Source organism: Abramis brama, assembly GCF_963993115.1.
Source record: "Abramis brama genome assembly, chromosome: 3".
NCBI lineage: Eukaryota > Metazoa > Chordata > Actinopteri > Cypriniformes > Leuciscidae > Abramis > Abramis brama.
This window is the reverse complement of record NC_139965.1, coordinates 4,898,397-4,922,819: the sequence shown is the minus strand read 5'-3', so window position 1 is coordinate 4,922,819 and position 24,423 is coordinate 4,898,397. Positions and strand designations below refer to the sequence as shown.

General features: G+C 38.4%; 1 protein-coding gene and 1 long non-coding RNA gene across 2 annotated transcripts; both read left to right on the top strand.

Annotated features, from left to right (window-relative positions):
• The first annotated feature begins 4,686 nt into the window (after positions 1-4,686).
• LOC311079149 lies at positions 4,687-5,746 on the top strand. The gene is made up of 2 exons (XR_014605339.1): positions 4,687-5,134; positions 5,409-5,746. It is a non-coding gene; the product is annotated as an uncharacterized lncRNA (long non-coding RNA).
• Positions 5,747-13,666: 7,920 nt separating this feature from the next.
• LOC311079138 (C-type mannose receptor 2-like) lies at positions 13,667-18,695 on the top strand. Its single transcript, XM_084108344.1, has 5 exons — positions 13,667-13,725; positions 13,904-13,942; positions 14,035-14,394; positions 16,874-17,215; positions 17,380-18,695. The coding sequence occupies exons 2-5, from the start codon at positions 13,906-13,908 to the stop codon at positions 17,739-17,741; spliced, it is 1,101 nt and encodes a 366-aa protein (XP_083964470.1). The 5' UTR covers positions 13,667-13,725; positions 13,904-13,905; the 3' UTR covers positions 17,742-18,695.
• The last annotated feature ends 5,728 nt before the right edge of the window (positions 18,696-24,423 follow it).

The window sequence follows — 24,423 nt, the reverse complement described above, 5'->3', positions numbered from 1 at the left end:
AATCTTGTGGCTGAGCCTGCTACACCACACAAAAGAGGGAGAGGCCATAAACCAAAATTCAAGAAGGGCAATGTTAGACTGTCTCCAGCTGACTGGACTGTTGAGTGCAGGGAAGCATTCAAAACTTTAAAACATGAGCTTGTGCATAGTGTCACCTTGGCCCATCCAGACTTTAATGCACCATTCATCCTCGCTGTTGATGCCTCCTTTGATGGCCTAGGAGCCGTCCTCTCACAGTTGCCTCCTGATGGTAATGTTGCCAGACCAGTGGCGTTCGCCAGCAAAACTCTATCGCAGTCCCAGCTGAACTATCCAGCACATCGCCTGGAGTTTCTCGCTCTTAAATGGGCGGTCTGCGACAAGTTTAGCCACTGGCTGAAAGGACGACGTTTCACAGTCTGGACGGATAATAATCCGTTAACATACATCTTGACCAAACCTAGGTTAGATGCATGTGAACAGAGGTGGGTCTCAAAGCTCGCGACATACAGTTTTGATCTGCGCTATGTCCCTGGCCCAAAGAATGTGGTTGCAGACGCACTAAGTAGAGAGCCATTTGTCCAGTCATGCATAGGCCATCGTCTTGTAAGTGAACCTTATGCCTCATTGCTGAACCAAGTGGGTGGAATGGTGGATGAGACAGTACAAGATGCATTTAGATGTACTGCTGCTAACTGCCAGTTTGTTGTTGATCAGCCCATAGATGATGCTGTCACCCCGCCCCCCCCTCAAGGGTCCCTCTCCCTGCAGGATGTGTCAGCTGTGCTAGAGGCGCATGACTCTGGAGGTGTTTGCCGAGTGAGAGGCACGGGACCAGCTATTCCTCAACTTGTCAGTGTCGACCAGAATGCCTCTCTACCAAGGAGTGAACTGGTTAATCTTCAAGAACAGGATGACATCTTGGGCAGAGTTCTCTTTTACATCCAGCGTCACAGGAGGCCCACTCGACGTGAACGTGCCAGTGAGTCTCGTGGAGTGATGAAAATGTTGAGACACTGGGCAAAGCTCTCCATCAAAAACGGCATGTTGTACAAAGTAAAGAAAGACAGGCAAATGAACATGGCAATCCACCAGTTTGTTGTTCCGGACTCCCTCAAGGGCCAGGTTCTCTCCGGCCTCCACGATTCAGCTGGTCATCAGGGACAGGCTCGCACACTCTCTCTTGCCAGGCAGAGATTCTTTTGGACAGGGATGGAACATGACATCATCAACCATGTGAGGAACTGCTTTCGCTGTGTGGTTGGGAAGACCCCAGAGCCCAATGACCGTGCCCCTCTTGAAAGCATTTGCACCTCTGAGCCAATGGAACTTGTGTGCATCGACTTTTGGACTGCTGAGCAGTCGGACAAGAAGTGTGTGGACGTTTTAGTTGTTACGGACCACTTTTCGAAACTGTCGCATGCATTCCCCTGTAAGAATCAGTCAGCAAGGCAGGTTGCCCGTCGTCTGTGGAATGACTTCTTTTGTATATATGGCTTCCCAAAACGCATCCACTCGGACCAGGGAGCCAATTTTGAGAGCCAACTCATTAAAGAGCTCCTGGAGATGGCTGGTATCCAGAAATCGCATACCACCCCATACCATCCTATGGGAAATGGAGTTGTTGAGCGGTACAACAGGACTCTTGGGAACATGATAAGAGCCCTGCCTGCCCATTCCAAAGCCAGGTGGCCGCAAATGCTTCAGGTGCTGACATTCTGCTACAATTGCACTGAGCATGAGACAACAGGTTTTGCCCCCTTCTTTCTCATGTTTGGGAGGATTCCACGTCTGCCTGTGGATGTTTTGTTCCAGCACACCCTCCCCAGCAATGCTGTCGTTAGCCACCGTGAGTTTGTCTCTAACTTGAAACGTGACCTGTCTGAAGCGGCACGCATTGCCTATGAAAACAGTCGGACAGAGCAGGCTCGACAGGCAAAGAACTACAACCGCAAAGCAAAAGGATCTCCCCTCACTGTTGGTGACAGAGTCTTGCTTGCAAATCGTGGTGAGAGAGGGAAGAGGAAAATTGCAGACAAGTGGGAATCCACAGTTTATGAAGTTAAGTCTGTGAAACCTGGAATCAATGTCTACTGTATCAGTGACCCAGTGACATCCAGAGAAAAAGTTGTTCACAGAAACCTCCTACTCCCAGTGAATTTCCTCCCACCTGGAGGTCACGACATTCTAGAGTCAAGCTGTTCATCAGATAATGAAAGTGGACAAAGTGACCCTGTGGTTCCTGTTGATGTGCAGGACAGTGAGACAAAGACACTTGAGTGGTTACTGCAAATGGATGAGGCTAATGGTGAGGATGCTACGACTAGCCATCCCAATTGCTCACTTGTTGTAGCTGTGAGTGCCTCTCCCTCAGAGACTGAAGTGAATGTAGTCCCACATGCTGTGAGTGAGATTTTGCAAACCCCTGTTTCATCAAAATCTGCTGAGCAATCACTTTCCCCTGGACCCCCTGTAGAATCTGTGGTGTCTGAGGAAGGACCCTCCCCGACCTCAGTAGAAAAAGCTCATTGTATCTCCTCCCCTGTATATGCAAGTGACGCACAGCCAGGTGCATTCACACAGGACCACGTAGTTTGCAAACAGCCACCTCCACTCTGCACTAGGGCAGGTAGATCTGTTAAGCCCCCAGTTCGACTTATTTGTGAAATGAATGAACAGGTTGTGAATGACTCAGCTTCAACAGTTGATTCTTTGGTTTCTTTTGTGAGGAACATGTTTTCTGGATAGATACACAAGCAATATGTCATAAGAGTTTTTGCACTAGTTTATCTGAGGTATTTGACAAGAATCTGCTATTGAGCAATGTTTACAATATGAGAGGTGTACACGGCATCTTTTGTGTCTTTGTTGGTATGGGGCTTAGCTACCCCCTTATTGACATATTCCCAGGTGGAAAGTTTCTAACTGACTTGAAACGCATTATGCTCCTAGTACGTAACAACTGTTTGGTATCTAATGAAAAAAAAAAAAATTTTTGTTTCATTTTTTTTTTTTTTTTGTTATTATTGTGCCCCAATTTAGCAGGATTTAAGGGGGGTGTATGTAACATAGTTAAGATTCATGTTAAATCCTACTAAATGGGATTATTGTGCCACCTGCTGTCATAAAAGTGTAACTGCAGCGAACGCTAGTAATGACGAAGGATTATGGGTAATCCTCAAAGCAATGGAGGATTTCCCCTGAGGTAACGTGTCTGTGAATGTCCGTGGACTAAACAATGTTAACTCACTTGAAAAGCATGTAAAAGTTAAGCTAGATTTAATATGTGTTGTAGATGAAGTCAACCATCTGGTTATGTGTTTTATAGCCGATAGAAAGTCTCTCCAGTATAGCTAGCTAACTTTAATATATGCCGTCTTTCCAGATAGAGCATGCGCTGTTTGTCCACATGAGATGACTACGATTGTTATCCTTTGTCATGAATGCAGGTATGTTATTATGTTGTTATAAAGTGTTGTAATGTTTGAACATGAGATTGAGGTATTTTCTGCTGTTTATCTGCCTCTTGTATGTTGAATTGTAATGAAGTTACATAATTGTTTACACATAACTGTTAACATAAAATGGAAAAGTAACTGTAGGAAATCTGTATAATTACATAATTTTATGTTATTTCTTCATTGTAAGATTAAGAGGGACAATTTGGTTTGTTTTAATTATTTTGTTTATATGAGTTAAAATCCACTATACGATCAAATCAATGTGTCAAACTGTACTTTACTTTTGTGTAAAGCTTACATATGGGTAATCCTAAAAAAGAAAAGCAATGGAGGATTTCCCCTGAGATAGAGCATGCGCTGTTTGTCCACATGAGATGACTACGATTGTTATCCTTTGTCATGAATGCAGACGCAGATGTGGAATAAACCTGCTGTTACCACAAACCTAACGGTGTCTGAGAGATTCTATCAGGCAGGAGACATTACACAGAGGTCACACAGACACCATATCTACATAATAGAAGTAACACTGTACTCACCCAAACACAGAGACCTCAATATTTGGTACACGATACACAATGAGGATAGTCAAGTCACCTTTATTTAAATAGTGGTTTCAAAGCAGCTTTACAGTGATAGCAGAAAGATAATGCAACAAAGTTTGTTTCTGCTGTTCAAGTTCATTGACGGTATCATTCGATGGATCATTTTTGAGTAGGGATGTCCCGATCAGGTTTTTTTGCCCTCGAGTCCGGTGCTGCGTTCCAAACCGCATACTTCCCTACTATTTAGTATGGGAAAAAGAGTAGGCGAGCGAAAAAGTATGTACGAATCCAAAAGAGTAGGCAAGAATTACCTGGGTGACGTACTAATTATCGCGAGATTCGGACTTAAGTGCGTTCGAATATGCCTACTTTCCTACTATATAGTAGGCGAAAACAGTACGTGAAGGAAGCAGTACGTTCGAAACATCAGCATTCATAAAAGAGTAGGCGAGAAGTTCCCGGATGGCTTACTGCTTCCGGCCAGATTTTCGAGTGCTCAACCGATGGATACTCTTCTATCCCAGGAGGCCACGCGAGAGGATACGTCATTATCAAACATCGCATAGATCAGCGGCGCGGGTGCTTTCAAATGTGAGTAAACACGGTTCCTTTTGTTAAAATTGCACGTGTTGAACTAATGTAGAGTAAACTGTTGAAGTGTTGGAGGTGTAAAGAGGTTACACAGTATAGTATAGTTGTGATTTTGCTGTAAAAACACGTTTTATTATGTATAACGTTAGCTAACAGGGGAGCTCCAGTAAAGACACGTAAGTTACGTCTCTAAAGTGGATTTACATAAGCCATATACATCTTAAAGACGCTTATTTTAAATGTCTATTTACATCTGACAGGAAAATCTTGAAATATCACAACATGAAATAGACATCTGAGTGATGAATGTGTGCTATTATGTAGAACAAATCTATAAAGTAACTAACGTTAAACATAAGTTATCTATTTTATTTGTCCATTAGTAGTTGATAAATTGAGGAACATTTATGTTGGATAAAAAGTTAAAACAACCTCAACATGTAAATGTAGTGTTGAGTTCATAAATCACAGAGGTAACGTGGATCTTGTCTGGATGTTACAGGGTCAGATGAACAGATGTGTGTTTATCTGGTGGAGAGTGGCTCATGAAGGCTTTGAGTGAGTATACTACAGAAATGAATAACTATTTAAATCTTAAATTGTAGTTTATTTTAATTATTGTAATTACAAACAGAGCTATTACAGCACCTTTCTGATTCTTGATTTCTGTGCATTTGCTGCAGATCTTTTGTGGTGGAGCAGGACCTGCAAGGGAAGATGATGGCGGCATTTGTGGAAAAAAAAACGTTTTTGTCTTCTAAATAATACTGAAATCAAATGACATTGTGCGGTTAAAATTACTGCTTTTGTGTTATGTTTGTGCATTTTGTAGGATCTGAAATGTCAGCAGGCTGGTGTGAGCACTGAGGATGAGGAGCCCAGAGCTGAATCCTGGAAACGGTGCCATGGATGAGACCCTCCATCACTCCACCTGCCCTTATGAGACCCTCCATCACTCCACCTGCTCTTATTGCCTCAGATTGTGAAGCACAACACATCACGCAACAACCTCCGGCATGAAGGCACGGCTCACCTCTGGCGGTCAGCTGATTCATCAGAATAAAGCCGCAGAATGGGAACCGCTGTGTTGAGATGGCAGAAGGATGTGGGGTTCAGCGCCTGTAGTCTACATACATGATTGTAGTTTGAATAAAGCTTTGTTTCATGTGTTGACTTATGCATTTGTTTATTGTGTGATGGTGACTTTCATTCATTCTTTTACTAATTTATTAATATTTCTCATTGTTGTCAGTAAATAAAATATAATTATTTAATTAATGTTTTATTTAATTGTTTGAAAGAAAATGTAGATATGTTCATTATATACACATCTAGAGTGTATTAAATCATGCATAGCTATGTCATATGATATACATTACATTTTGTTTGTTTTATTGAAATCATTTTCAGTAAAAAGTAATATAATTAAGTATTGGTCAGCATTTATCTTTGTTATTATTTTATGTTTTGGGGTGGGATAGCAATGCAATTCATTCTGGGGTAATATTAATTTTTAATATTAATGATACTTAAATTTTTCGAGTACAAAATCAACAGTTTTCTCCAAAGGCGAATCTTCGCACAGCTGCCCTTTGTGCAGACATTACAAACGCTGAGGAAAATTCTAGGTAGGGCTGTCGAGTTACTGATGTTAAGATATATTTATATATATATATATATTATGGGTTTGCATACATACATGAGATTTTTTACACAGGATAAAGAACCTACAAGGTTGAATATCTTAATATATATTCTTAAATAATTCATTATAATACATTTAAAAAAAAAGCTTTTTTTGTTTTGTTATTTATAGGCCTGAGGGATGAAACGAGAGTTAAATTCAACAAGAAAAAGAGGAATACATAAAGCAGTAAGCCACTTTGGCTTGTGGATGAAAATGTTTGGATATTAAATAAAATAAAATTAACAACATATTCAAGAGATGACAATTTTGGGATTTCGTAATAAAAATAAATAATATCGTTAAGGATAAAACGGTGGGTCACATTAGTAGGGTTAAATATAAGAACTCAAATCAACCCTAAATATATTCACAAAATAAATGGGCTGCAGTTTCTTCAAAAAGAACACAAAATGAGCAAGTTTAATCAATATCAAGATATTTACAGATAGATGAATTAAACGTGTCCGTTCGAATCTTTTAAGTTGTTGCGCGTGTGATAACGCGTCGTAGGTCACATGATAACGTAAACATGGCAGATGTCCGGTTCGCATTCATACTCAACGAGATCTGGCTATAAAGTACCTACTCTTTTAGCGCTCGTTAAGTAAGTACTTATTGAAATTAAGTACCTACTCATTGAGTATGCGGTTTGGAACGCAGCCCGAGTCATTTGATTTTGAGTATCTACCAATACCGAGTCCCGATCCGATACTTCTATAATACATAAAAAAAGAATAAAGAAGAGCGAAAAACAGATCCAGTTCCTTATTTTTTATTTAATTCACCTTATTTTAACATTCAACAACTCTGTTAACAAACAGAGCACTTCTGTGAGGTAGCTTGAACAATCAAGTAATAAATAACATAAATTCTTCACTTTTGGACTTAGTGCAACAGTAAATATAAAAAAAGTCTAATATATAAACAAATATCACCTCAACTTAAAACACCCAGCAGGCATGTAAACAAATAAAAAAATTAAAGTGCCACAGTGTTTGCAAAGCCAGTAATGTGCTTATAGGAACTGCACTCGCCGGTTTCACACTGCACGCGTTACCCCTCATTTACACCGCACACGTGTGCGGTGCATTACGTCTGCGACAAGGTTTTATTCCGTCCTCCACGCGGTGCCAACTCACACCAGGAGCATTTCAGAAGCAGAGCGACTGGATGCACGAGACCACGTGATTTGCCTGTCCGACGTGGTTTTTCTTGATTTTTGAGTTTCTACCATACAGTCTATGGTTTCTACCAAGGATATTGGTGTGTAATACGTTTGGGAGTTTGCACAGGGTGTTTATTTTGAATTTGACAATGTTTTTTTTACTTTTATTTTGTATTTCCGGTGTGACTTGGACGCGCGTCCGTCAAAAATAGACTAGGCGCCTATATTTAGCGAAGCGGCGCGGAGAGCCGCTTCTGGGAAGCTTCTGAAACGCGCCGCGTTGCGGCCGGTGTAAACACAAGCATTGACTAGAATGGGCGCGATCAGCTCCGGTAGCCGTGTCGCAGCCGTAATGCGCCGCACACGTGTTCAGTGTAAATGAGGGGTTAGCAGAGCATGCAGCGCGTCTTTTTTTTGCCGCCCATGTTAACAGATTAGAGCATTCACACCGCACGCAGAGGCGGCGCGGCAGCGCGTAGCAGGAGCAGAGCAGAAGCAGCAGTGCCGCGATAGTTTCGGCGACGAGTCTATTTTTGCTGCGCCGCTTACGCTGAATTAAAGTGACAATGCATTGATCATGGCCAAAATACACCGCAGTTTTATCCAAAAAGTGCATTGATGATATCTATTGTGTTTTAAACAGTCGATCAAATGACCAACAGCAATTTAAAAAGAAAACAAATGTCCAAAAACAAACTTGTTGCCAGAACAATAAAAACAAAGATGAACCAAAAGTTATATAAATGAAATTATTAATAAAATAAACTTCTTGACAAGTCTTTTCTCTTAAATGTATTTGAAAACAAAATAAAGCAATGCCAACTTATCCGTTATAGACTCCGTCTGTACACAACCCGCGGTTCAGCCGCGCGTGACAAACGCTGCCAGTGTGAAAGCAAAACGCGCGTGTCCTGCTCCTGCTCACCATACGCACTGCTCCTGCGCTGCTTACGCTCTGCTAACGCGTGCAGTGTGAAACCGGCGTAACTCTGTGCCACCGCATAACTATAGATGTGTTAAAAAATAATGAGAATATATATATATATATACATATATATATCCGAGTCCTGATCGGGAGGTAACGTCCGATTCCGATCGAGTCTGAAACCACGTGATCGGATCGGGAAATCCCTATTTTTGAGTATGAATGTGTCATTTTGAGTAGAAAATGAACTCCAGATATCTCAAAACAGCAAGTCACTAAACCTAAACTGTAGGATAAAACTGTATAAACAAAATAATTTTTATCATATTATTGCACTTATTATTAACCAGTTAGACTTTATTTCTGCCATACATCTATAGAAGCTCTTGTTGAGAATTAAATGTTGATGTTTTATTGAAAATGTTTGGTTTCATGTCACCATTATGGTGATCAGTCTTTGTGTAGTTGTGCTCTGGACCCTTGACCTTTTTAATATTAGTTATTCTTTGACTGCTGCAACAAAATGTGAGCAGGTGATGGTGATGTAATCATCATTTAGTGACCTGATTCCATCATTTTATCTAATTATAATCTTTGATTAAGTAAGTGTGTTATTAATTTTATATTATTGATTGTAGCATCCCTGTGGTTATACAGCAATATGAGCACACAGGCATCAAAAATCAGCATATGAATCTCAACATGTTGATGATCAACAAAAAGTTTCATGCTGCAATGCATGCTGGGTGCCACCATGTGTGACGTGCCTCTGAGCCCGTCCTCCTCTAGCCGGCTGTGTGTTGGGACTCATAATGTGAAACACCTGCAGAGAATTATAAAAGGTTTTGGTTCTCTGACTTCACTCTCTTCGGTTGCCCTTTCGTCTTCTGTTGGCCCTTTGTTATTTGTTTGATATCATTCATTTGCTTCATGTATTAGTTTAGTTTGGGGATTTATGTTTGCAGGCCTGTATGTATGAGGGAACATGTCTTTAATATGTTGTGCTGTAAATTACGTTGATTATTGTTTATTTACGTTGATGTTCCGAGCGGAATGTTTTCCATGGCTGTGTTTTTCTTATTTAGTTATGAGTTTTAAACTTTATTTTTATTAATAAATACTTTTTGATTCGCTTTTGTTCTTGTTGCCTCCTTCATTTGTCGTGGCTCTGAGCCGGTCGTGACCCAGCATGCACTGCAGCATTAATAAATGCAGCTGAATAGTCTTACTGTTTTATTTATTTGTTTTTATTTTTGCTGTTGTTTTGTGACTTTCTGTAGCCTGTTTTGTGATGTTCAGAGTGTATATTTTTGTGTTAGTTGGTTTGATTGTCACCATTGTTGAGATTCATGTGCTGATTTTTGATGTCTGTGAAGTACAATTCTTTGTTTGTTGTAGTTTCACAGTGGTGGTAATGTAGAATTTAAGTGTGTTTGTTAGAGCCATAATATACATTGTGCAAATTTGATAATATTGAAGTGTTGTTAGATTATTACTCATTGTACTTGTATTTTTTACAAAGATTAAAGGTCCCGTTCTTCGTGACCCTATGTTTTAAACTTTAGTTAGTGTGTAATGTTGTTGTTAGAGTATAAATGATATCTGTAAAATGATAAAGCTCAAAGTTCAATGCCAAGCGAGATATTTTATTTAACAGAAGTCGCCTACATCGAACGGCCGTTTGGACTACATCCCTCTACTTCCTTCTTTAATGACGTCACTAGAACCGTTTTTTGACTAACCTCCGCCCACAGGAATGCTCCCTCAACTCTACCGAAATTCATTTATGTACTTGCGCACTTCTTATAACTTACTGTGTTTACTCAGCTCTTACGGTGATTTTCTGAAGTAAAACTGATGCTTCATCTTTTGTGTGATGTACAATAAACTTTATTAAACTCATCAGTATATGTTTGATCATCATTCGGACCTGGTCCGAAACAGCAGACTTGTAGGCTATTAATAAATAATGGATACATACAAGCAGATGACAAATACGTTATAATAACCGTAATTAAACTACTAAACTATACCTGTTCCATCTCTATACAGCACTCTGACTCTGTAGGCATTATTGTCCGACTCGAAATGAACACCATTACTGAGAGTTTCTGATATTATCATCATTCCGTGAGATGAAATTGTCCTGAGAGACTGAGCGCGAGCTCGTGAAGCTCCGCCCCCTGTGCCGTGCAGCAGCAGCTTATTTGCATTTAAAGGGCACACACTAAAACAGCGCATTTTTCTGAGCCCCAAAAAATGACAATTTAAACATGCTGTAAAAAATTATCTGTTGGGTATTTTGAGCTGAAACTTCACATACACACTCTGGGGATATCAGAGACTTATTTTACATCTTGTGAAAAGGGGCATAATACGGGACCTTTAAGAATGTTTATACTGTAATTATTTATGCTTTTGTTATGTACTTGCTAACTGATGAGGGGATTAAGACGTCATACCCGTGTGGTGGGTAGTAGCAAGTGACGGAGCGATACAGTTTTTTGACCGCCGTTCCATATTTTGTTGTTATATAAAGTTAAAAGGTTGTTCTTGCTTTGAAGTACAAAATAAACAAGAATGAAAAAGGAATATAACGACTTGGATGAGTGGGTCGCATCAGACTGGTTGCTTTGAACGAATGGTACATATTGTAGAAGGAGTGCCGTTTCAGTGTTAACAATATGACACATATGTGGCGAGCAGGACGAGGCGGAGGGCCGTGAGAGAGCGGCGCGAGGCCGGTGGTCTCGTATCTCTCACGGAGGAGCGGAAGCATAAAAGGAGGAGCGGCGACGGTGAAGGACGAGAGAGGCCAGGCCTGGATTTTATTTGATGTTTATGTTTTATTTGATGTGACAGCAGTCATCCATGAGAATGAGACCATGGAATGTGTCAATAACATGTACAATAACACACTGTTTCTGCTTCTGTTTCACGTCAGAGATGCAAATATTGTCCACCCTGAACGTCTAAATGTGGACCTAAACAAATGAGTGATGAGGATGTGTTTACATGCAAATATGTTCATGTTCTATAAACAAAGAACAGCAGGAGTATGACACAAAACAAAATAAGAATTTTCAAAATAAGACTAATTCTTAAAAATGTAACAATGTTTTAATGAACACATTCCAGCCAATCACAATCAAGTATTTAGACGGAGGAAATAAAGACGTTTATTCTGAAACAGCAGAAGAAGATGATATTATTTCAGTGGGATAATGAGTCTAATAATCTTTACTAACATTAGAGATGGACTTCAGGGGAATGAAAGCTTTCATGTCTTTATCTCGTCTCTGTTGTGAATGTGAGGGGTCTCAGCTTTCAGAAGAGGGAAAAAAAGAAGCCTATACTGTAAAAACTAAAGGAGCCTCAAATATCCTGTCGGATACTCAAGGAACTTCAAAATGTAATTTAAGTGCCTCAAAGCTCTTTCTCCTATAGTAGGGTTACTGGAGGAGCATTGACAATCTTTGAGGTTCTTGCTGGAACTTATGGGAATTGTATTTTGTTCAGAGGTTCTGGAGTCACCTTTTCATTACCATGAGACCTCGAAGTGCTTTGGGGGAAAATAGAGGAACTTCAATGCGATAAAAGGGTTATTGGAAGATCTTTTAACATTTAAGTGGTTCCTGGAAGATCTCTTATGTTAAAGCCAGCATCAGGAGGATCCCAATTGTTCAGAGAGGTCAGAATAAGATTATTATTATTATCCTATTTTTATTATTATAGGCTACTTAAGTTTGATTCAGTATACATATCCAGGTGAAAAAGACAATGGGCCCTATTTTAACGGTCTGAAACGCAAGTATCAAGCGCAAAACGCAAGTAACTTTGTGGGCGGGTCTCGGGCGCTGTTGCTATTATACCGGCGGGATAAATGACTCTTGCGCCCGACGCAAATCTAAAATGTGTTGGTCTGAAGTAGCTTCATTATTCATAGGTGTGGTTTGGGCGTAATGTGAAATAAACCAATCAGAGCGACATCTCACATTCCCTTTAAGAGCAGACGCGCTTGTTCTATAGCGGATTCCTATTATAACGGCGGATTTGCCAGGCGTGCGCCAGGAGCGGTTCACAGCCGAGGAGACCGACGTTCTCGTCAGGGCCGTTGGGGATGGAGAAACACACCCAAATTAACTTCGGTTAAACAGGCGTATGATAATTTGGGTAAATGTGTAAGCTAGATGTATGCTTTTATAATAAACTATCTATCTATCTATCTATCTATCTATCTATCTATCTATCGTAATAATGTATGATTTGCACAAATGAAAACTGCTGCTTCTGTGTAGATGAGAGAATCAAAGTGTATGCGCGTTGTGCACACGCTACACTGATTATGGCCAAGCATGCGCCCTTACAATAGCATATGAATAACATGCGCAACGCGCCACTGACTTTTCGGTCAGTGGCGGAATTGTTTTCTAAACCTGTAAAATAGCACCAGGGAACGTTTGCGCCGGAACACGCCGCCTCTTTTCACTGAACCGCCCCCGGGAGCGCAAGTTCATTTGCTAGTCTACCGACGTGTGTCTGTGGAGGGAAAAGTCCGCTTTGCGCGGGTGCAAGATAGGGCCCATACTATTAAATGTATTAAAAATGTACTTGAGTGTGTTTTTAGAAGACCTACAATACAAATATACTTTAATGCATTTTTAATTTTAATACATTTAACAGTAGCCAACGTCTTTTTCACCTGGGTAGCTTACATTTATTTAGTATAGGCCTATTTTATTAAGTAATTTAAACCTTAAACAACAACACTAAATAATAATAATATTAATAATATGTAGAAGAACCAGGAAGAGAGAAGTTTTATTCTGTCACGAAACTGCTGCTATTCCTCTGCTGTCGTCGCTTCAGTGATCCTCGCGCTGCTCGCGCGCATCAAAGCTCAGCTGATCGACGTCATCGGGTTTGAAAGTAACGGCTCCTCTCATCAAAGCTTCCGCCGTTTCTTCGCCTCTCTAATCAAAAAGTTTGTGCAAAGATGGCAAGTGTGGATGGACGACGATTTCAAGATGAACAGGGATGAAACACGAGTTATGCAGTCCAGCAATATCATTAAAGCTGCTGTTTAGTTGTGAATGTTCAAATATTAATTTAGAATGTTCAAATAATTTTTTGATTCCATAAGGTCCATATTATAGACTAATACTGACTGACACAGAAGTCAATATGCAAATAAAGGGAAAGACGAGGGTGGACAAATACACAAGGAAGTAAAATATGAAATAGGGGTTTTCAGAGAAATACACAAATGATGTGATGAGCTGAATGAGGGATGAGAGCAGATATAATAATAGCGTAGTGTAAATCTGCAGACAGAAACATCAGACTCAGGACAGAAACACACGACCTCTAAAGTAAGAACATGTTCATTCTTCAAACACAATTACACTTTCAGATGTTAATATTGTCTGAATGATTATGTTCAGTGAATTCATGCTGCTGTTGAGATACTAAATGAAATTGTCATATTTTACTCCAAAATTAATCAGGGAATGTTTGATTTCTGAGTTTTTCTATGTGTTTCTTCCTCAGAAATGGACCAAACTCTATATTTGATTCTTCTTCTCATTGGTGAGTGTGTTTGTTGTATTATTTATGGTTTATAGTTTCATCAGGTTTGACCCTGTTATGAAAAGCATTAAATCAAACGCTCTCTTTCACAGCTCTCTGCTCCGTATCTGAATGTGTTCAGCGTCAGTATCACTTTATAAACGTGTTGAAGACCTGGACTGAAGCTCAGAGATTCTGCAGAGAGAATTACACAGATCTGGCCACCGTTGACAACATGAACGACATGAACGAGCTGAACAAGAGTGTGAATGGAGTTGGTCAGGATGTCTGGATTGGGCTGAAGAAGACGAGTGTTAATAAATGGCAGTGGTCTTCAGGTGAACCTGCGCTCTATCTGAACTGGAGACCTGGACAACCTGATGGCAGAGATGAGTGTGCTTTCATGAAAAATGGAGAATGGCATGATGCGTCATGTAGTGACAGCCGGACTTTCATCTGCAATTCATCTAACAGTAAGTGCAGCTCCATACAATCACAATAAATATTCATTTATAAAAGATACACCATATTCTGTACTGTAAAATCTAATTAGTTAGACTTACTTAAAAGCATACAAACTAATTGCCTTACAAAAAACAAAACAAAAAAACAAGTAAAGTGAAATAGGAATAGTATGTTGTACTGACAAAAGCTTAGTTAGAATAGTTCAGTTATACAAGAGTTCCAGTAACTAAAAAAGAACTGAGAGTACTTGATCATTTACTGCGCTACTGGACAACCTGAAGGCAGAGATTGTGGAATGATGTCAAATGGACAATTTCATGATTTGTCATGTAGTGATAATCGTCATTTCGTCTGCAACAACAGTGAGTGCTGCTATTTAAAACTACCGTTCATTTATAGATGCACCATATACCAAATATGACGGCTTCAAGACAGTTTCTACTAACACACACAGTCTTAACCTATAAATTAAAGGTAGAGTAGGCAATTTCGGAGAGGCCAGCAATATCAAGTTAGCTTTGAAAGCATGAGATCCCACTCTCCCTTCAGAGTCTCCAAACCCACGGCTCCTTTAAAACACAAGAACACACACAGCAGAGTCGGCTAAGCGTCACAAGCAAGGTTATAATCGTAAACGAAAACGAACGAAAAAATTAAAACTAGGTGGGAAAAACATTGTCGTTTACTGAAATAAAAATGAAAACGAGGCATTACAAAAAAACGATAACTAACGAAAACTGTAATGTGTGTTTGGCAAAACTAACTAAAATAAAATAATATAAATAATATAAATAAAATCCTTAGTTTTCGTCTTTGTCAATGTCTTTCATAGTGCAAATAACGTTCAGCTGCATTTCCTTTCCCGGCTCTCCCTCCGTCTCTCTGTCACACACACACACACACACACAGCCCCTCCCCTCCGTGCACACCGCGTCTCCATGAAAACGAGTGTTCGTTGAAAGCAAGTTTGCGAAAGGTTGGTATAAAGTGAACACCTTTACACAATCACACATTAAAAAGTGGTATGAAAAATATTTTAAATTCTGAATACAATTTTGCCAGTGAGTTAATGTCGACCCGAGAAGTGATTGGGCCTTCTTTAGAAAGTTAACTAGTCGCGAGTTTGAGGTAAAATGCAGTTGGGTTGTCGATGTCAAAACACTATATAAGCTGTGATTCTGTCATTTTTTACTCTTACAATGTTTGCTGCTTCAGTCCAGATGAGTATTGTATTGGGTACATTTAGTTTAGGGTGTGAAAATTGTACAGCTGTGGGATTTGTATAGGGTGTGAATTTTGTATAGATGTGTCGATTTTTGGTACGAGGTAAAGGAAATTCAGTGTTAATTAATGATGTCAAGTACAACATATGCAGTTTTGTATTGCTATTCAACTGCAATGATTTGCCATAGAGATGCTGCACATGCATCTAATGCTGCAGTCCAATTCATTGAGTAGCCTAGTTCATTTTGAGATGGTTCATCTTAATGTGTCATTATTTCTCAGATTGAGCTCCCTGACACTCTGACAGCAATGTCTTGTGTGGCTCAAAAATGGGTTGAATACATGCTGTTCATGTACGTCTTCTTTAGTCTGTTGGCTATTTAGGGTTTTTCCTGGCACACGTCACTTACACATTTTGCACTTACTGCGGAGTCTAGTGTAGACTGTTCACATATGTACTGGTGTTATTGTTGAATACATATTTCTAAAATTGTATGATGTTTTTGTTGAGTTATTATTACACAATACTTTTTTCTGACCTTTTTTAATCTTGCCCCTGACAAACAACCCACTTTTTTTTTTTAAAAGACTAAAACTAATAAAAAACTAAACTAAAACTAAGCATTTTGACACGTGACACTAATGTAGTTATTTTCATGTTTTGCCTTTGGATTTATTATAAAATAGCTATAATAACAAATCATTAATGCTAATAAAATAAATGCATTAAATACTTTTAAATATTTTTAGATTTAATTAAAAAAAAAATCAAATTGGCAGATTTTTAAACATTGCTTTAAAAAGGACACATGAAAAAAGAGTGCTTTATAAAATTATCTTTAAAGCTGCTAAAATTACCCAGACTTGTTTTCTTCTTCTGGTCTGTGTTGCTGTGGGTCTATTAGTCTGCATTTACACTACAGCACTAAATGCAAATGTTTTGTCCCGTCCGTCTCTACGGTTATCACTGTCAATCATAACAATTTCAGGGGTGAGTGCGCTTCAATGTAACAGATTCATACCAGTAATTATTATTATTTTTTTCCTTGGCATTTGGCGTGCAGTTTTCATACTCTTTGCCTATCCTGTTTTATAAAGGCCCACTTGAACATTTCTGGCCTCACCCCTGTTGTGTGTGTGTGTGTGTGTGTGTGTGTGTGTGTGTGTGTGTGTGTGTGTGTGTGTGCAAAACATAAAGCAGCATAAGAATAATGAATAATGAACAAACTTATTTATGAAACTGTTTTGTTTTTCTTCATACAGTGAACACAGGACTCGTCTTTGTCGATCAGACGAAGAACTGGAGAGACGCTCAGAGTTACTGCAGACAGAAACACAGTGATCTGGTCAGTGCGAGGAACCAGAATGAGAATCAACAGATTCAGAAGATCATCAATAATAGTCACAGAAATGATGTCTGGATCGGTCTGTTCAGAGACTCATGGCAGTGGTCAGATCAGAGTAACTCCTCATTCAGATACTGGAATACTGGTGAACCTGATAATGTTGGAGGTGTTGAAAACTGTACAGTGATCAGACCAAACGCTCTGGGTCAATGGGCAGACTTCTCTTGCAACCACCGATTTCCTTTTGTGTGTCATGAAGGTGAGCAGATCCTCACAAACACACACAATCCATCCATCACCTCCAGATATCTTAAAGTTCACGCTACATGTCTGACATGACAGATTCCTCCACAGTGTTTGTTCTGCATGTTGTTTTTGATCAGTCTCTCTCTAGTTTTTGCTTGTGGTTTGTTTTGTGTCCAGATAAACTGATTCTGATCAAAGAGACTCTGACGTGGCCTGAAGCTCTGAGATACTGCAGACAGAATTATACGGATCTGGTCTCGGTTCATTCAGAGGAGATGCAGGAGGAGGTGATGAATGTGGTTAAACGTGCGTCTACTGAGGCGGTGTGGTTGGGTTTACGTAACTCCTGCACTGTGGGCCTCTGGTTCTGGGTGAGCGGAGAGACCGTGTGCTTTCATAACTGGGCTCCAGGGAACGGCACAGGAGACGAGGAGTGTGAGTCTGGAGTGAGATCTGGAGCAGTTCAGTCTGGAGGAGATCAGCGCTGGATCAGCCGTCCTGAACACGACAAACTCAACTTCATCTGCAGCAGATATTAGGAGTGAAGGATATGTTTGTGTTGTTCTTAAGCAAAAGATTTTTTAACTGGCAAACACTTTTTTGTTTTAATCATCAGATAATGTGCTTATATCAGTACAATGATATTAATTTCTGTAATTTAAAAGTATCATATGAGTCTTTTCTCTATCAATGTAATGTTCTTTGGGTAATTAAAATACTAATGTTTTAAAGACCCCATGACATCAACATGAGTTTTCATCTGTGGCTTTTAGAAACATTTACATATTTATTCTCTTCTGAAAAAACGCTCATTATTTTTACAGACTGTTCAGTCAAACATACTTACTGTTAAATATAAAGTAAGGTCATGATTCGAGGATGTGGCTCAATGCATATTGGCTGTTTAAAATAAAATAAAAGCAAAGCACAAGCCATGTCAGTTGATTTCATGGGATCTTGTTATTCTGGTGGTGTGGCTTCTTTCTTCTCCTCACTCCTGTGTTTTGCACTAGTCATATATTTACTAATTACTTGTTTAAAATATGATTGTGAGCATCTATATGTGTCTCAAAATTAAATATTGTTTATTCTTAACGCTACAATATGTATTTTTTCGCCACTAGGGGTCGCTAACCTCTAACAATAACAAAGGCGTAGGTTGATGACGCAGTGATAAGAGGAATCATGGAACTGGTCGTCATGCTGATGGATCTAATAATGTTTGTGGATGTGTGAATACATTCATGTTTTTATTACATGGCTTGGTTTAATTCTAATGTAGAATGCATATAATTATTTCTTATAGATATCAGACCGCTGCTAAGTATAACACACCGTTGCCATGAAAAACAGAGCGTTGCTATGGACGCAGGATTCTAACCGTAGAGACGGAACGGACTATTTTCTTTAGTGGAAGCAATACAATCGTTTTTAAATCAATAAACTCCTTTTTAAATCAATATTTTGTGTCAAATTATTGATTTATTTGGTAGGTAGCCATGTAATAAGTGGGATAATGTAGAGCGAGGCGGTTGTTAATAGCGAATACAAGCCCTTCAGGATTCAAGCTCCGCTTCGCGTCGGGTCCTGATCAGCCTGTCGGAGTTGTGTTCGCTATAACAACCGCCTCACTCTACATTATCCCTTACTTAACATGACTGTGGTATGACGTAGGGCGTGATTGCTAATGAGAGACAGACACACGAGTCCCGCAGATATTAAAGGAACGAGGATATTTCATTCTACCGAACTATCCGCAAGTGCTGAATCACTACTCACACAGGACAGTTTATTTGACGAATTAAACTTGTGAGGTAACGCAGCGCTGTTTCACTTGGTCTAACGTTACACTATCACACTAAACTGCATTTGAGTGTGTTGAAAGTTATAATGTTATTCATTCTGTTAGTTTGTTGGCTATATGAGACTTGCAGTAAGCTAGATCATAGGTCTCGTCAAGTCTTAAAGCTCTGTCAAGTCCAAGTTTGTCGAGAAGCTCTCGCCATCTCGAAAACGACATGCCAATATTGATCATCGTTTTAGTTGTCCTTTTTTCCCAAAGTCGTACTTGCAATGGTCAATAGTGATTGAACGAAACAACAACAGCGTGAGCGTGGCGCTAAACATTACGCAGTTGTCCACGTCTGTTGCCATGGTTACTGTGGCAGTACGAGCAGAAACCAGGAATAACACGGATATTACGTCATTGACAGGCGACAAGAAACGGGCACTGTTTAAAATTGTGAATTTCTTGGAAACATTTAGGATAACTGATACACAATTTAAAGAAATATATAACACTATGCAAGTGGTTTTTGGATATTTTGATACAAAATTCTTACATATTGTACCTTTAAAGAAAAACTAATAGTTGAGTATAAAGTATCTTGTGTGCCATGTGAATAGCGCCGGGGTGTGGCGGCCTCAGCTCATTAGAGATAATGAAGGGACTGTACATCTCCATGGTTTCAAACGGATTACATAAACTGAGAATATTTATTTTTTATAGGAATTACTTAATTTAAAAGAAGACAATTCAAGCTTTATAAAGACATGTCTCTCGTGAAAGTGTGGCAAGCATTTGCTGAGTTACAGTTCATTTTCTGAAGCGTGTCAGAATGGACTTCACTGACAGAAAGACGGCAGAACTCGCATCATGTTTTTTTTTTTTTTTTGCGAAAAGCACAACAGTGTACACACAAAGTAGACACTTAACACAATCAAATGATGTATAACACTTATATCATTACTATGAACAGTCAAATCCTATACTGAATGCCGCTAAAAATAGGTCAGATATATGCGGTGCTTGCCTTGCATTATGATCTCTCTACAACTAACGTCCAGACACACTGAAAAAAAGAAAAGTAAAATGTACTTAATATTTATTTCGCATACTTTTGAAGTAAACTTTTAACTAAATACACTCTTAACTAAGTTAACGAAGAAAATAAGTAACTTTACCTTTGCCAGTAAAAGTTGTTGAATAATTGTACAAAGTGGAAGTTCAGTTTGTAATACTTTTTACTCAAATAATATAACACAGAATTACACCACACTTTTAAACTGTATGCTTTACTTAGAAACATCTATATAAATAAAACAATCGATATAGTGCAGACACCATATCTACATAATAGAAGTAACACTGTACTCACCCAAACACAGAGACCTCAATATTTGGTACACGATACACAATGAGGATAGTCAAGTCACCTTTATTTAAATAATTGTTTCAAAGCAGCTTTACAGTGATAGCAGAAAGATAATGCAACAAAGTTTGTTTCTGCTGTTCAAGTTCATTGACGGTATCATTCGATGGATCGTTTTTGAGTAGAAAATGAACCCCAGATGTCACAAAAAAGCAAGTCACTAAACCTAAACTGTAGGATAAAACTGTATAAACAAAATCATTTTTATCATATTATTGCACTTATTATTAACCAGTTAGACTTTATTTCTGTCATACATCTATAGAAGCTCTTGTTAAGAATTAAATGTTGATGTTTTATTGAAAATGTTTGGTTCCATGTTACCATTATGGTGATCAGTGTTTGTGTAGTTGTGCTCTTGTCCCTTGACCTTTTTAATATTAGTTATTATTTGACTGCTGCAACAAAATGTGAGCAGGTGATGGTGATGTAATCATCATTTAGTGACCTGATTCCATCATTTTATCTAATTATAATCTTTGATTAAGTAAGTGTGTTATTAATTTTATATAATTGATTGTAGCTTCCCTTATATATGGAAGCTTATGGGTAGCAATATTCAATTTGAAATGTAATATGCAAAATGACAATGCAATATGTAAAATGGCAATGCATTTCTGAATTTAAATTAAAATTTTCCCATACATTTGTGCAACGTTTGGTGCAAAATGAAAATGAAAATTAAATTATATAATTTACATTTGCCATTTCATACACTAGTTTTAATATGTAAATTGAATACATTTTACAAAATTAAAATTAAAATGTATTACAGAAATGATTAGATATGTTTAACATGTTCAAGCAAAAACTGTGGCAAAATTGTAATTTAAATGTATTTTTTTCTTAATTGCATTTACACTCACAGTTAAGACACTTGCGATTGCATTTCCATTAAGTGTCCCGCAATGAATGTAGCAAAATTCAATGTGCAATTTGAAAATGCATTCTGAGCCGATCACGTGCCCGCCCCGCCCTGAACATATTTTGCCAGAAATGTGATAAAAACTTTTATATACAACAGACGTACAATTTTTGCCTGGAATATATTAACAGAATAGGTACCTGTTAGTTTTAAAATAATTACATTATAAATAATTTGCTTGTATATCTGGTTGTACCCCTTTATTACCCAAAACTTAACATATTGTTCCCTTATACTTACACGGAGGTACACTATAATTACAGAAACGTACACCGTAATTTCGGTTTACTTACGAAGTTCTTTGCAGGTTGTATATCTGCTTGTTACCCCTTTATTACCCAAAACTTAATTATTGTTCCCTTATACCTACACGGAAGTACACCATAATTACAGAAACGTACACCGTAATTTCGGTTTACTTACGCAGTTGTTTGTGGGTCGTAATATAAAGTGTTACCTTAAGTTTAATAAAAATACATAATAATATATTTATGTAATATTTAAAGGTGTTAACCGTAATCTTACACTGCAAAATGATAACTTACAAAGGATTAAATTCATCACAATTATGTAAGTATCTGGATATTTGCCGCGGGGCTAGGGCTTCGATAACCTCTCTCTCTTTTTTGACCATACATGTGTTTGCAAGAGCAAATAAATAATTACATTAGTAATTCTGATTTGTTTTATGAATTGCAATCTGGTTTCAGAACATCTTATTCTATGGATACGTGTTTATTATATTAGACCGATTATTTAAGAAGAGAGATCGACTTGGGTAAACTTTGTGGCATGGTATTGTTAGACCTCCAGAAAGCATTTGATACCGTTGACCATCAGATCTTGCTGATTAAACTAAAAGCCCTAGGTTTTAACAGTATGGCATGTGAATGGATTTGATCATACTTGACTGAGAGGTATCAAAGAGTTGATATTAACAGCACTCTGTCTGAGGCTAGAGAAATAACGTGTGGGGTGCCTCAGGGTAGTGTCCTGGGCCCATTGTTGTTTCTCTTGTATATACATGATATGAAATCTGTTTGCAATTGTAATCTTTTTCTCTACGTGGATGATTCAGCCTTGGTGTTCTCCCATAAGGACAAATAATTATTGAGAACCATTTAAGTGATGAGTTAAAGAACATAATCTGGGGAAAACTGAATCTATTCTATTTGGTTCAAAAATAAGGTTGAGTAGGACTCCTGAGCTCAAAATGTCTGTGGGTGGCACCCAGATTGAAGTTAAAAATTGTGTAAAATATTTAGGCTGTGATTTGGATAGGTGTGTGAGTGGAGAAAGTATGGGTCAAAGGGTTACTATAAAAGTGAACCAAATAATTAAATTCCTGGCACGTAAGGCTCAGTTTCTAAATAAAGAAACTTTAAAAATGTTAGCAAATGCTTTAATTCAGCCACACTTCGATTATGCCCCCAAGAGGATAAAAGTTCAACTCTAAATGGCACAGAATAAATTAGTCAGGTTGATTTTAAACCTCAACAATAGGAACCATGTCGGCTCTCCCGAACGTAAGAAATTAAAATGGTTGACAGTTGAAAACAGGGTGAGACAGTTGAAACTGAGATTAACATGAAAGATTTTGTATAGGAATGAGCCAATGTATTTTAAAGATTATTTTAAGCTTATTAGGAACTCTCATAGCTACTCAACTAGAGGTAGTGCCACAGACATAGTCCCTTGTAGATTTAAGAGCTGTTCTGGGCAAAACACCTTTTAACAGTTAACAGTTGAACAGTTGTACACGGCAGCAATGGAATGGAACAAACTCCCAGTTGAGATTAAGTTAAGCCAGTCAGATCGTTGTTTTAATAGAGCATGTGGTGAATGGTTGCTAAATGCTAATTAGATTAAATTTTTTATGTGATCTTAAGGAATATTTATTATTGCAGTGTATGTATTTGTTTATTTTATTTTTATTTGGATGTGGCTGAATGTACAAGTTACCTTTTAGTCATCTGTAACTTGTCTGGCCATCTTTATCAGACTACAATGAGGACCACAATGGAAATAAGTTTGTAACTTTCTTGTGTTATCCTCGACAGTTCTGATTAATGTATAATGTCACTGTGATGACTTCTTGTTATGCATTTTTTGTTACTGTCTAATAAATAAAAAAAAAAAAAAAAAAAAATAAAAAAACTGAAATCCACTAGCTACTTTATGCATTTTTATGATGGCAGCCACATTTGGTCATAAAGTCAAATGACGACTTTAACATTGATTCCCCCCATCTCTTAATTTAATCCATTATGCATTACTACATCAATCTGAACTTATAACAATAAGCGGAAATGATTCTTAACATTTAAAAAACATAAAATTAAGCTTTGAATAGAACATGTTCTCTCTCACCAGAGCCAGTACGTCCCACAATGCCAAGCTTTTCCCCTGGATTAATATGAACGTGGAGATTACTGAGGACCATGGGCGTGTTGTCCCTGTATCTCATACTGTAGTTTTTAAAGGTAATGGCGCCCTCCTGTGGCCAGCCGGCGGGGACGTGAGCACCTTTGACACTTCGTGGACCCTCTGATACACAACTCTGCAGCACACAATGAAGCAGTGATAAAACCATGTTCATGATTATCTGAACTGGCTAAACTGAATATGAATGCATGATGACCCGAAGGTTGACCTAATGTTCGTCTCTTACCGTAATATACTCCAGCAGTCTCTCTACACTGGTGAACTTCGCCTCCAGCTCAGTGGACAATCTCACCACAAACTGAAGGACTCCAGTCAGCTGAAACGGCATGAACACAAAGTGCTCAGATATCCTTCAGTTGTTCGCCTACTGTTTTAGGGGCCGTTTAAACCTGGCCACTTCATGTGTTTTCTCAGATCGGATCTGATTTAACGCACATCTGTAATCAGTCACTGATTACACCTCTAACGCACATCTGTAATCAGTCACTGATTACACCTCTAACGCACATCTGTAATCAGTCACTAAATGGTTGTGTTCCCAAGAAAATGAAAATTGCAAAAGTTATTCCACTGTTCAAAAATGGAAATAAACATAATTTTACCAATTATAGACCAATCTCAGTGCTTCCTCAATTTTCA